General features: G+C 45.3%; 1 protein-coding gene across 1 annotated transcript in view; it reads left to right on the top strand.

Moving 5' to 3' along the window:
• Positions 1-14,577, top strand: part of LOC144094634 (uncharacterized) — a 73,735-nt gene that overhangs the window by 50,796 nt on the left and 8,362 nt on the right. Inside the window, exon 6 of the mRNA XM_077628560.1 lies at positions 1,101-1,324. Coding sequence (XP_077484686.1) covers positions 1,101-1,324 — 224 coding nt within the window. The remainder of the gene's footprint in view (positions 1-1,100; positions 1,325-14,577) is intronic.

Raw genomic sequence — 14,577 nt, 5'->3', positions numbered from 1 at the left:
GTCTGCCACTGTTCCTTTACGACACCAACAACGACAGCACCCAGGAATTGCTGGTCAGTTTGATCATTCATTTCTCTTGGAAGATGCACTCCAGCTTTTATAGTGGAACTGCATTCGGCACATTTTGGTAGACTGGGAAACAAATAGACAGCAGCTCTCAAAAGGCTCGCTGACTAATTCGTGTTACACGTGGACTAGCCTTGCTATTATTTATGCTTGCATATACACGAATGCTCCTCTGTTGTTCACGTGAGCTGAGTCCTGTATCGGCGTGATGAGCTGTGACCGAAGCTCATGCATTAAAGCGCTAGCCGTACAAGGGATATTGGCCTATTGCACGATGCATCCGCACAGGCGTGTGACGGTTCGTGCGTGTGCACCGGGGCAAGACGATGGTCAGAGTCTTTTCCCTGCAGGCTGCTGACCGCACCACCTTGGCGTTGTACCCCCGCAGAAGAGTTCCGCCTGGAAGAAAATTCACTGACTGGGGTCTTGTCCCGGTGCACAAAAAAGAATCATGGAAGGGCAGAATTAACATGGCTCGAGAAACATTCACAACGCTCAATAAGAGAAATAAAATCATGCGGTTATTTGAAGGATCCGAACGGGGCTGTCTCCTTGGGGTCGTAAATGTGACCCGCAATTCCTAGTTCTGTGTATTAGTTAATCTGGCATTCCTCTTTCTATTGCTTACATGACTGCTCGAAATGGTGAAACTCTCGTTATCCTCGTTCAACATCAAGTGTGACCGCTGAATACAGTTGCAAACAACACGACTTACATCCCCCCAAGGCTGAAATGCTTAGAGTCGCACCAGCACTACTGGGCCGCACAATTTTCAACTGCTTGTGCAGCTGAGAGACGGGTGCTTCATTCACAGGCGCGAACTAGTGAATCCAGTTCTGGCGACAGAATCTTGGTGAAGCTAGGCAACGACCTGCACAGACTGGTTACTCAAATCCCTTTTGCCTCAATATTTCTTGTCGATGTAGATACTTACACACTACGGCCTCTTCTGCGCTAGGACATTTTGCGGTTTGCATGTGTTGAGGATGGGATGAGGCAGTACTTTTCTCAACCGGCCTGCACTCGGTGTGCAGTCTGTTTTGTCGTGGTTCCGGCACCCAAGCACGCGGAGGCATCAGCTCGAGCTAGTGCTGGCCGTGATGCTGTCGCTGACAATGCTGCCAGTGCTGTACATGGCTTGGGCGTACGCCTTCTTCACCGTGGCGCCACAGGTCAACTGGCTGATCGCCATCGTGCTCACCCCCTACCTAATCTTCCAGACCTCCACCTGGCTCGGATTCGCCGCGTACAGCTTCTGGTAGGAGCTGCTTGCTTATCTCGCCACGTGCGGCTTGCGTTATTGCATCGTGCCAGCTGTCCTCACGTTTATTTTTGAGAACCGTGGTCATACAGGAAAGGAGTCAATGAAGAACACCCGTGCAATGAAATGTCGTGATCTTAAACGGCTAATAAAATGTAACATGAGGTTAACCGACTAAAGAAGAATTCTGGGTATGCGCACGAAAAAGGTTCATGTACCTACAAACGATGCTATTACCTGAGCACCCAATTCACCTGTTCGGAAATTCATCTACATCGTAGATAAAACACAAGTGGCTCCAGTCATTCTCATTCTCAAAATAAAACAGCAGTTCGCTTCGCTGCTTTGCCTATTGTCACAAATTTCGAAAAGCCATTGTTACTGGCACAATACCTATTACTTCCTTCTCTGGGGCTCATTGGCTATATAGCTATTGCAGTTCGTTTGTACGATGTAACCTCATTCGCCCGAGGAATTGCAGAAAGGACTCGTAGTAAAAAGCATCAAGCAATCTAAGACAACACGGGTACCAGAAAGGTGGTGTGCCGTGGTGCGTGGGAATTAACATCCCAAAGACGCACATCGGGCCATGAGGGATGCCGTAGTCGAGGGCTCGAGATTAATTTCGACCGCATGGTGTTCTATAAAGCGCACTAACATCGCACAGCTAACTTACACCACCTGACGTTCTATAAAGTGCACTAAGATCGCACAGCTAGTTTAGACCACCTGACGTTCTATAAAGCGCACTAACATCGCACAGCTAGTTTAGACCACCTGACGTTCTATAAAGCGCACTAACATCGCACTGCTAATATAGACCACCTAGCGCTCTCTAAAGCGCACTAACATCGCACAGCTAGTTTAGACCGCCTGACGTTCTATAATACGCACTAACATCGCACAGCTAATTTAGACCACCTGACGTTCTATAAAGCGCACTAGCATCACACAGCTAATTTAGACCACCTGACGTTGTATAAACGCACTAACATCGCACAGCGCACTGCAGTTTTTGTGTTTCGCATGCATCGAAATCCACCATGGCTGGGATTCATTCTTTCGACTTTGCCCTCATAAGCCAAATGCCATAGCCGCTAAGCCATCGCGGCTGGTCGAATATATTAATCCAAGTTAAGAAAAAAGCTTAACCATGGCGGTGCGCTCACGCACACATATACCTGCGTGCGCGTGGGCGCGCACTCGCACCAAAAGAAAGAGGATATAACAAGATGTATTCTTGGACGCACACTTATAACAACAACAAAAAGCTCTAGTGTTTCCACGGAAACCGACTAATGCGATGTAGATTCGATATGAGTGGGAATTTGATTCCAGTAGCCTCCTCTGCATAGAATAAAGGAGTACACAAATTGTGTGTGCGACAGAAACTGCACCCTGCCTTACTGTGATGATCGCAACCCTAAGAAGGATACGCAGGCACTGCGATGATTTTATTGCATAGACATAGGGGATACGTATTTTATGAAACAACAAATATAAATCATGTTTATGGACAGAGATAAACAAGATAAAAATTCACCTGTCGTCATTGACGCTGTACTGGTCGTATGCTCATAAATAAATATTAACAAAGATTACTTTATTCTGGACTTTACCAGAGGTTGTATTAACCTTAGCATATGGTTCGGGTTCTAGGTGGAAGTAGCGTATATTCCAGCACGGCATGCATAATTTTTTACAAGCATTTTACAGTTAATATGCTTCATGTTTTATAACTCAGTGCCTATGATGTGATCTCAGCGGGGCCAGCGTCGAGAATTCCAAGAGCTCTCAATCTTAATGCAAGTACTTCGGTCCCGAGCGATTACTGTCCCTGACCTCGCAGCTCTAGTAAGAGCATTGTCTTAGTTTTCAGTCCTGAGTGATTGCCGTTTCTATGATCCCTGTTTAAGTTTCTTGGCCTCTGAAAGACAATAACTAATACTAGTTTTCCCTAATGCAGATGAAAGTCGAAAATGAGCGTTGCCATGCATGGGTGCGCTCGCGTCTGGGACAGAGTATGGCGCGTGCGTCTAAGAGACACCGAAGACAAGCGCAAGTTGCCTTGTACTTAAGAGATTACCGCGTTTTAGTGAGAAAGAGGCTGTTGTCCCTGAAAACGCAGCTTTATGGTTTGGTTTATGGGGGTTTAACGTCCCAAAGCGACTCAGGCTATGAGAGACGCCGTAGCGAAGGGCTCCGGAAATTTGGACCACCTGGGGTTCTTTAACGTGCACTGACATCGCACAGTACACGGGCCTCTAGAATTTTGCCTCCATCGAAATTCGACCGCCACGGCCGGGATCGAAACCGCGTCTTTCGGGCCAGCAGCCGAGCGCCATAACCACTCAGCCACCGCGGCGGCTAAAACGCAGCTTTATGAGCTGAAAAAAAAAATGAACTGCAAGTATTCCTGCCAGTGGTCGTTTACTCAGGGAGACTGCGATGACGTCAATTCCTTTTTTTTTCTTGGTTGAGGATCTCTCAGGCCAGGCTGAGTAGCCATTTCACTTCCAAACGATAATCACGGAGCCCTTTTTGTTACTGACGGCACTAGTTTCAATAGAGTGCTGGGAAGAAAATTTAAATTTTAATTTTCTCAATAACAGGTGCGTCATTTGCTGACGAACAACCAACAACACAGCAACAAAGAGCCAGTGAATCTAAGTCTATCGAGAACAATATTGCACTCAGTTCCATGGGTGCCCCTTTGGCGCATGGAAGAAGTTGTGTGGAAAAAGTTTGTGATGCTCGGAAAAGGAAGTAACTTGACGCACTTAAGGAACAGCTTCCTCTTACAGTTGCAAAGCTTACCGCTCTTAAAGGGACCGACCACTCATCAAAACGTGTCATAGGATGACGGTGGAAATGAAAGGATCTTGTCTCATATTGTAAGGTTTCAGCACTCCAGAGTATTCAAGAAACGAGGATTTATAATTTTGATTTTATGTTGAAAATGCATAAAACAAACTGAAGTGCCATCTTACGGTGAACCCCTGCCATTATCGGTGTATCCCATCACGTGACCGCACCTCGGTAAATATAACTGATTGGTTTTGAGTGCATTGTTTTATTTTTCTTTCAAAAGTGTTTGCGATGTTTTATCATATCGCTCTCTCCTGTACGTTTTGTCACTAGAAGCCACCACCGTGTTTTGAATTTATTGGATGAAGCCGTAATTATGATGCTCTAAATCTTTCCTCGACGAGGCGTACGTTAATGTACCGTAATACCTTTGAGTGTGGAAACTGATATGTACGTTACTCTGTACCAAAAAAAGTATAATTGCTCTCTGACAGGTGGGGGTTGTATTAGATTTTGGTGCATCATTTTTGCTGACGTGCAATCACCATCGCGGTCGTTGACCAGGGTTCCTAGCATCGGAATACACAAAAACGAGCGCATGCACTGATCGAAAAATTCTTGGTAAAAATCTTCATTTCTAACAAACCCTTTGCAGTATCGATCCTCTTAGGCAGCAAGCTGTCCGTTGAGCAAAACAAAATTCTCTGCTCACAATTCAGTGGTCGGTTCCTTTAAGTGCTGCCACTAGAGCGCGCTCTGAAAGAGGTGGTCTTCGTACATTTCACATAAAAAAAGTATGCTGAATTAGTCAGTTGGTGGGTGTGTGTGCTGTCCGGCATCAGAAGGGCAATGACTAAAAGAAGCTACTTCTGTCATTGTTGACAGCATTGAAAACAGCTTGAAAGCTAAAAAAAAACACGTTGTATTTAAAAAAACTGCAATCCCAATTGGAATTTTGAGCAGGGGGGAATACACGGATACATACATTTAATAGGCAACGAAAAGATAGCCAAGTGTAACATGCAAACAAAACTCAACACAAAGCGCCACGTGAAAAAAAAAGATTTATGACTGAGATTAAAATGTGATGTGGTTACAATAGAGATCACAGGTCGAGGCGCGAGGAAAAAAGGTTTAGAGAAGTCCCTAAAACTGTATCATGGTCCAGCTTACTTGATTCATTAACGAGACTAGGGAAGGAAGAGTACTTATATTTATGACGAGTGGAATAGGAAGTTATGGTTAGGGGCGCCTCTGTCGTGTAGCATATCCTGTAGAAAAAGAAATTACGGGACAAATTTCTACTTCGCAACCTCTCTCCTAATCAACTGCGACAAACTTCAGGAGTAAAGCTGCATTTTTTTTCAGTTAAGGTTGGCAGTTTATTCTTTTCAAAAAGAGATTGTTATTGAAGTGCCTCAAATTGTGTTATAAATGAAGCAAACGGCTTTTTTTGTATATTTTTAATCTGGTTAATGTTTAGGAAGATAGGGGTATCATATAATCGAATAACCAAATGTGGGAGGCACGTTAGGTTTCTTAGCCGTTAGTCGAACAGCAGATGTGAGAAATTTAAAGCTCGTCCCAGAAAAGAGAGTTTTTATTTAGGACATCTTGTTACAATTTGGCATAATTAGTGAAGCATAGATGTGCAATCCATAGCGCTAGATACTTAAAGTGTTCGATTTCCGATAGCATAACATTGCAAACGGAGTGCCTAAGATGAAGAGGATTCCTTTTTCGAGTAATTTCCATAAATAAAACTTTTTCAACATTAACTGCCATTTACCATACCTCACACCCAGACTTTTTAAAAGCCTCCTTTAACTGTAATTGCTCACTAGTGTTCTTATCTTGAGAGTAAATGATACAACCGCTGGTATAGAACTTAATTTTACATCAACATTACCCAGATATTATTATAAAGACTGGAAATAAAGGAGGTCTCAGAGTAGAGCCCTGAGGAACGCCAAAGTTGACTGGAAGGTTATCGGAACCGTGATTATTGAATGAAACATACCATGCTAAACTCAAATTGACGAACTGCTTGTTGCTTATTATCACATTTAATTTAAAGAGTTCTTATGCTAGATTGTCCAGTGCTTTTGCAATGTCCATAAAGATTTTATCGACCTGTTTACCAGATTTTAATGAGGCTGTAAAATCATATGCAGTAGTGACTAACTGAGTCGATGTGGAAAAACTTTTTCTAAATTCGTTTTGGGCACTACATGAAATATTGAACGTGTCGAGAAATTCACAGAGGTGTTTAAGTATTTTGTTCTGAAGCAGCTTGCAAGATGTTGAAATTAATTAAACAAAGCCACAGTTTACAATACGCTCTCTGTAACCGTTTTTATGAAGAGACCTCATTCTGGCTGTTCCCCAGTCGATCGCAATCTGTACGTCGCAGAGAGGTATAGAGAATAAAACATTCAAAGATTTCGGAAACGCAAGGAGCGCAACATTTCAAAAATTCGCGGGGGATGCCGTCCGGCCAAGGCGATTTTTTAATATAAGGTTTGAAAAGCGAGCTAAGTGCGCTCGGTTCACTGATAACGCATGGCTGGTTTATCGTACTGTTTTTCTCCTTCTACTGCTGATGGTTATGGCCTTCAGTTTTACGACTATAAAAAAAGTTTCAGAGCCCATGTAATCAAACGAAAGGAAACTACAAACTGTGACTCCGGCTTTCAGCAGGACGTGAACGGTTAGTTTTATAGCGACAAAAAGATAGTGTGATGGGATTCAACTTCAAGTCCTTGATGCTCTCTTGGTTTTTCGAAGGCGGATTCCTCGTAACTCTTCTCCGTGGGAGACTCGTACCGTTTAAGGAAACTGCCACTACCAGATCGGGGGGGGGGGGGGGGGGGGGGAGGGTAAAGCTGAAATGCCTTGCAATGCAATTCCTTCGCGCCTTTTGCCCCTGTCGCCGCCTCTAGAATATAATAAAACCGCTGCAAAAGAAATGCTCTGTAAAAATGGCCCAGGCAGCTACTAAGTGCATCTCTTCGGAAAATAAACCGTCGTTTTTCAATGCCGCGCAAGCACTCGATGTTTAAAGCATAGTTAGGATATAACTGCGTTAATAGCTGCCGTGTTGAAAGATAAACAATGAACTACGAAGAACAGGGCACTAAAAGTAATTTCTTCACACTATAACTACCGTTAGCAAGGAAAAAAAAATGGCCGTTAAATTACATTACTGCTAAAGCAAATTACTATACGGCGTTTATGGAGGAATATATAGGTGTGTTGGACGTGCATTCGTGAGCGGCCTAAAAAAAGCAGTCGCGCAAAGCCGAACGGTGAAGGTCACCGGCTCCACTATTTCCGTCATGCTCATTATCGCTAATTCGTCCTCTTTTTTTTTGTACGCTGGCAGAAGTAGTTGCTCTGCACTGACACAGTTGACACAGTGAAACTGCCGACAAATCAGCATACGCACATATTGGATCCCTGCTAATTCCATTTGTGAGCGCGCAGAAAATTCGCGCCAATAAATCTGCGTTCGAGCTGAGATACATATGGATGGATATCAGCACTGACGTTCCACTCGGGTTGCTACACAGTAACCGCTCCTCTTGCACAAGAAACCAGGCGACCTTCGTTGTACTTTTTCCGCCGCCATATTTTCTAAAGACTTAGAACCTGTCTTACGGTGGATGCCATTTTCACTGCGAAAAGTAGCCGCCGTGGTGGCTGAGTGGTTATGGCGCTCGGCTGCTGGCCCGAAAGACGCGGGTTCGATCCCGGCCGCGGCGGTCGAATTTCGATGAAGGCGAAATTCTAGAGGCCCGTGTGCTGTGCGATGTCAGTGCACGTTAAAGAACCCCAGGTGGTCGAAATTTCCGGAGCCCTCCACTACTGCGTCTCTCATAGCCTGAGTCGCTTTGGGACGTTAAATCCCCATAAACCATAAAACCAAACCATCACTTCGAAAAGTGCGACGAGAAATATGGAAATGCTTACACCGAGTATGTATAGGAGGAGGAATGGAGCGTTACTATTCGAAACGAGGGCAGCGCCCTCACGAGAGAATTCTTTGTAGCCTTGAGTTCTTCACGATATCGATATGTCAGCCGCACAGTTGAAATGATAATGCATTTCTGATTTCACATTTGGCTGAAGAGACTGCGTTTGGTTCCTATAGCTTTGATATCCATAATCGTTAGCAAATAAAGAAGCTAAACACTTACAGAATGTTTCTCGCATGCCTTTACAAAAACCATGGCGCTAACTTCCGCCTTCACCTCGAGGAGTTTAAGGTGATATTTGTAATATGCTCAAACTAGTCGCTGTGTTGAAAACATCGTACTGCCAGAAATTTGATTACAACCCGATACGTATGCACCGTAAGATGAAGCAGCTATTTGTCGCACTTTCAAACCCATTAGTTACCAAACTTCTGCTAAGCCAAAGAGTAGCACCCTTTCATGAGGAGTCATTGTAGTGTCGAAACACTCCCCAACAGGCGAAGGAAGAATGCTGTCTTATTATAACAGGAAAAAAATATTCCTGTGACGCACGACAGTTTAATACAGCACAATCTATCAAAGTGATTTTAGAGCGGCAGCACTCGATGTTGACTCAAACCCCCCCGGGGGCGTAGAAAATGGATAATTATGTCGACTTTCTCATCCTCACTAACAAAGTTAACCGCGTTTATGCTGCATTTTGAGATATCCGGCTTTGAAACTGTGCAGTGTTTTAAGTACCACACACTTGAGAACTGATATAGACTGCAAATTAAGGAAGCCTGTAGAACTGCGCAGAACACAAAAAATGAAATTGTAAAGCAAATTACTTGTGTACTTTGGTTCGCTTCTTCAAGAAGAGCTGTGGTGCTTTGTCAACAATTTTTGCAAAGCAAAAGAGGTGTTTGTTGCGCTTCACTTACGCTCACATATCCATCTCATTTGCGCCAGATTTACACCGTAGCATGAACGCTTTTTGGTACGGGGATCCAGGAATGTGTACTGTCTTTTAGCTGTTTTTTAGCGCCAACGCTTCCCTTCAGCTAGGTAACCTGCATATGGACCTCTTTTCGCTAGTTAAGCCGCTTTTCTAACATGGGTGTGGGCACAAGTACAGTCGCCAACGAATTAAACGCGCTAATTTACGCGCATTATTCTCAGTATATTCTGCGCCGCGGTCAGATGTGGATGTCTGGGGAGATGCTCCGTAATATGCGAACAGCACAGGCTCCCTCACGCCATTCGTTTGAAATAATCTTTGAGTGAAAGGCCTCCCAGCACACCCTCACACGGTGACCAGCAGACCTGAGACCTGCCGGCTCTGACACCTAAGACCGCTCGGCAGTACAGTGAAATACCACTTGGGCAAACCTGCATTAAACTTTTGAGTTGGATTGACTTTTGCGAAATCCTCTTCCTAGAACTTCGTTCTATACACTGCCGATAGTTGCACTAATTTGAGCACGCGTGCGCTTTCACTTCAGCAAACATTGCAGAAAACGCTAAGGTACTGCTTCAGAGTAAAATTGCACCTTTTCGACACACATGCAACAATTTTCGTCCGCGAAACTTCGCAGAGCCGTGCTTGCACAAGCATAACTTCGGGGTTCTGTATCTGCTCAAGATCGGTGTGGCTGTGCTCCTGAGCAATGACCGAACATATTAACGAGAGCATTTGCACCACTTAGACGTTCGAGAAGGAGTAAAGGAAGGACCTATTTTAGAAGAAAATACGCGACGAGAATGCTCGAACGAGAGGCAATAATGTGTCTCTTGAAGCTGGGAACATTCACCGCCCAGCATGCATTCGTGCCCGAAAAGCAGCATGAAATCGCAAACGAACCAGCTGAGTTTTCGAAGTTTTCAGTGGTAAATACAAATGATGAGCCGTAAAGTGTTGAAGTTTGTTTATTTGTTTATTGTTTATTAAGATATTACATAGTTCCTCAGAGAGCACCGACGGTGCTTAGGCCAGGGCCTAGTCAGTTTATCGGAAGTGCCAACTATTTACACAATACATGCGAGGATTTTGAATCACTTTGGAATGAGTTCCTTGAGTAACCATTGGATTTCTTGAAATAAGCATCGAATTATTGAAATAAGCACATTATTGAGTCGCATGCGCAATTCAGTTCGCTGCACTTTCACTACGGCGAATGCTTCCCCAACGGCCCATGGAGGCTGTATTTCGCTCTGCTATCGCGTTTCACTCGTTGGCGATCATACGCGCACTTTCGCTGAAATGAGTGCGGCGCTCTCACCGTCCGCTCGAGAAAAAGGCTTCTGACGCCACAGTTAGGAGATTCAGTGAGTGACACGGAATTTTGCGACAGATGCCGGTCGTGGAAAATTTTAAGAAAAGGCGCAATGCACTCAGGTCTGACAGAGCAGGCCCATCCTGTACACCTCCGTTTGTGCTCCAGGCTGTTTTGCTCTCTTCCGAAGACAGAGTTAACACGAATGACAGCCGACTCCGCAGGTCATTACGTCGGAGTAAACGACGACTAAAAAGGTTCACGCCGCCTGTTTGCACTGGCCGTACTGCCTTCATCACTAGTTTCCCCGATGTCACAAGAGGCTGATTGAGCTGATCGCCGCGGAATCTCACATTAATCATCCTAGCTGAGTATATTCTTCCTACTGTACCTTTGTCTTTGTCTTGTAAACTTCAGGGAGTGGCTACGTATCCTGTGTAGGAAAAGGGCATATTGGCAGGTGATTTAGTGGATCTAGAAGCTGAAAATTCTCGCAATATGTTCGGGGTTCCGCTGAGACTGTGTTCATCTTCTTCCTTCCTATCTACAATATGTATAATTGTTATATTGGGAAGATTACCGAATTTATGGCTTTCGAAATCTAGGCAAATCGAAAAATTAGGCAAATGTGCTCTTATTGACATTCTATTTTTTTGCCCATGCACATTTACGTATTCTTCCCCACCTTGAAGAATAACTACAGAGGAAACAGTAGCTCGTAGGCTGCCCTGTCGCAGTTTCCTTCCGACCGCAGAGTGCTCGCTCGACACTGTATACCAGACTACGCTCCATAATCGTACTCATGATTTCTAGATCTCAATACTTTGTCATCCCCGAGTGGCTTAAAGTATGGAAAACCGTTGCAGTGCCACGGCCTAAGACATCTAATGTCGCGATTGTACACGGCATATCAGCGTCCCTTTCTTAATGACTCTGTCATATGACATCCAGCTCATGAGAACCTTTTTCTTTAATATACATAGGGCGCTTCAGGAAACCTCCGGCTCAAAAAAAAATATTTACCAGCGCAATGAATAATTATTTTCTGATAGTTGAGTTGATATACTTCGGTCAAAAGGAAGCCATGTTTTCTACACTCTTTCTGAACAATTTCCTCGTGACATCGCAGTTTCAGATTAGAGCTACATTACTTTTTACTCTGAAAAGTAATTTGTGTGCTCCAAGTTAATCAACCTTCTCACGAGTGCCCTGACAGGTGCTAAGTCAGAAACTCTTTGCATCTCGTCACGCTCGAGTACCTGTGCGACCAGGGGAAGAGTTCCCGTGAAAGGCGCGATGGGTGTCAGTGCATACTAGGTAATTTTAGCATAGCGTTACTTCATACTGCTGCAGGCAGTCGTCAATAGCTCACGCGCGGATGTTCCTGGGGGGTCAGTTGATCCCGCATCACTCCCTCACGTGGTTTGCTGGAGTCACCTGTTCATGCGGTATTGGCACCTGGCGATAGTGGCATGCGGTAACGCTGCGCTAAAACCATTTAAAGGTATCAGCATAGCGTATATCGCCTGGCGCTACCACTTAGCGCGAACGTTAGCCGCCAATGCTCAAAACACACAGCACCGCCAAAGGGGAATTCACATGAGCAAATCGTCGAACGATATGAAACCCACGGCGATGGCCTATGAAGAACGTTTTGCACTCCAGAAATGTTAACAGAAAGCTTTCAGTTGGCGCATACCTCCACCGCTAGCCGCCAACAGCGCTTGCGCAGACGGGCTCGACGGGCCTGGGTACCATCTGTGCATGCGCATATGTTGTTGCTGGCGCAATAGGGTAACGGTGGCGTGATGGGCTATGCCAAACTCTAATTAAACTAGCCCTCCCACAAGTAGCTGACTTCGGCTAAAGCATGCGCTATAATGCACTTTTGTGATGAGAGCAAGTATAACTGAAAGTTGAATTGCGTGAATGAATCTGCATTTTGTATTGGCACAACATTCGGGCGCGTTTCTGGCTTTAGTAAAGACAGAAAACGTATGAAGCTCTTCGTTTTTTTATTTCCTGTGTTGTCGAAATCGTTTTCATATGTCTCAGATTTTAATTACTGATAAGAAAAGCGGTTTCACCTCCGTCTGGTGTATTCATGCAATCTGATCAAATGATTCAGTGGTGTCGAATACTTTCATTAATAACGTGAACGCCTGGTACTAGGTAGCCGAAAGGAAGGGCTACCTGGACTACCTTCTCCTTCTCGCCAGGTGTCGAGGAAACTTTCTCTCCTTCACATGACATCCAGGTATTAGACCACGTGCATTACTGCTGCTAAACCATCACAAATCAGAGGGAGCGCAGAGGGAGGTAGCGAAATATATCTGGTAGGGTTAGTGCCAAGAAAGAAAGCGTCCGCTTCGTGCGCGTCCAACTTGTACGTAATGCTGAAACGCTGTGGAAACAGGCATGGGTCACCTTCGACGTCTCTTCATGGGAACAAGGAAAGCACCCGTGAAAAGCCAAACACCGGCGGAGCAGGGCGCGCTTCACGCGCACAAACGCGGATGTATCTAGGCTCGACGGCTGGGCTCGGCTCCGGCGCCCGAGATGTGCGGCTAGAAGGTGGGCCCGCGCTAATTCCTCACCGCGGTTTATAAAGCACGACACCGGCGGGATCATCGACCGGCCCAATTGGAAGCGCTCCGAACAGGACGCCTCACTAATCAGCCTTGATCAATGCGCGCCGCGCGCTTCCATCACAGTTACGCGTTGTGGGCATAGTCGCCTCCTCCTACTCTTGGACTCCTTTTCACTGACCTGCCTCCCTTGGAAAGCACGTATGCTCCCGGGTGCCGCTTTGCAGATCGCCTTGCGCGAGCGGCGGCGCTGCTGTCGTGTTCCTCGTAACGGGAAGCGCCGCGAGGCAGCCCCTGTCGGCTCAAGCCGACCTGATTGGATTTCGATTGAAATTTCCTCACCCGTGAAAGATAAAGAAAAAAAAAACTCGGCTTGGCACTGGATGTTCTGCTCGTTTCTTTTTGCCTCTTTATTCTGCGCACCTTGGACGAATGAGGAGGGCGTTACATGTCGTAGACGCGCGTATTAAAAACGCGCGTTTTTTTTTTATCTCATCACGACTGATGAGATGGTTGATGAGATGTATGCGCTCCAATCTGCATTTCTTCATCGTACACAACACGAAGCGGCTGCCGGCTTGGGATTACAGAACTCGTTCTTTCCGGTCTTCTGCGCGGGTGCAAGCGCACGTTCTGATTTTCATTTCACTCCTCGAGATTGCGTGTACTTGATCTGCGAATTTAAAAGTGCGACCTCGCTGGGCATGCTTTCCGAATTGCTGCACAAGCTCTGGGAACTATTTCGATTTCTTCCAGGGAAACTTATTTTAAACCTCTGCTGTAGAGTGTACCAAGATACCTTTCGCCGAAATGAAAGGCGTTTTTGCTCTTCTTTTCGCACTTCATCGTTTATGCTTGAGTCACGATCGTGTCTTTTTTAAGACGCAAGCCTTACTTGCGCCATTGAGTGAAAACACGTGTGATTGGTCCCGCGAGTAACCTGGATCGCACAAGGCCCACCGTGACAGTACCTCCCATCCCAGGGCAGTGGCGTACCGCTTAACCACTGCACCACTGCGCCATGTGTGATATGAGAACTCCCAGGGACCAATGAATGTTAAGCATACGACGCCCAATTCTGCACACAAAGTGCTTCAGGGAAGACTTTAATTCTCAAAAATAGGTTTCTTTAGGTAAAAATACGAGTTTTTCAAAGTAGTATTACCAGCGTTGGCGGGCACCAGAAAACCGGTGGATCGCCTTAAGTAGCAAGCTGGCTAACTAATTAACTTTTAAGCATTACAGTTAGGCGCCTAGTTGCAATTAGAGTTTTGCAGCCGGTAGTTAGTAATACCCATATCAGTTTCTAGAATTTAGAAACCGCGATTACCCTTGGAATTGTGGCTCGACAAAATTTGGCTTTTTTTTTACTAGTTACGCGCTCTGGAAAGGTTGCTTTGCCTGCATGTGTTTCGAAAGCACATCGACCTTGGTATGATGTAGCCGAATTTTGTTGAGGCACAGCGCCGAGGATAATCAGGCTTTCGAAATTCTAAAAACTGATACATGGCTATTACTAGCGACCGGTTACAAATCTCTGATTTCAACCAGTTGCCTAGCTGTGATAGTTAAAAAGTTAATTATCAGAAATAAGGCAACCGGCTTACCACTTAAGAGAGTTC

The sequence above is a fragment of the Amblyomma americanum genome, chromosome 1, assembly GCF_052857255.1.
Source record: "Amblyomma americanum isolate KBUSLIRL-KWMA chromosome 1, ASM5285725v1, whole genome shotgun sequence".
NCBI lineage: Eukaryota > Metazoa > Arthropoda > Arachnida > Ixodida > Ixodidae > Amblyomma > Amblyomma americanum.
This window is presented reverse-complemented; position numbering and strand designations above follow the sequence as displayed.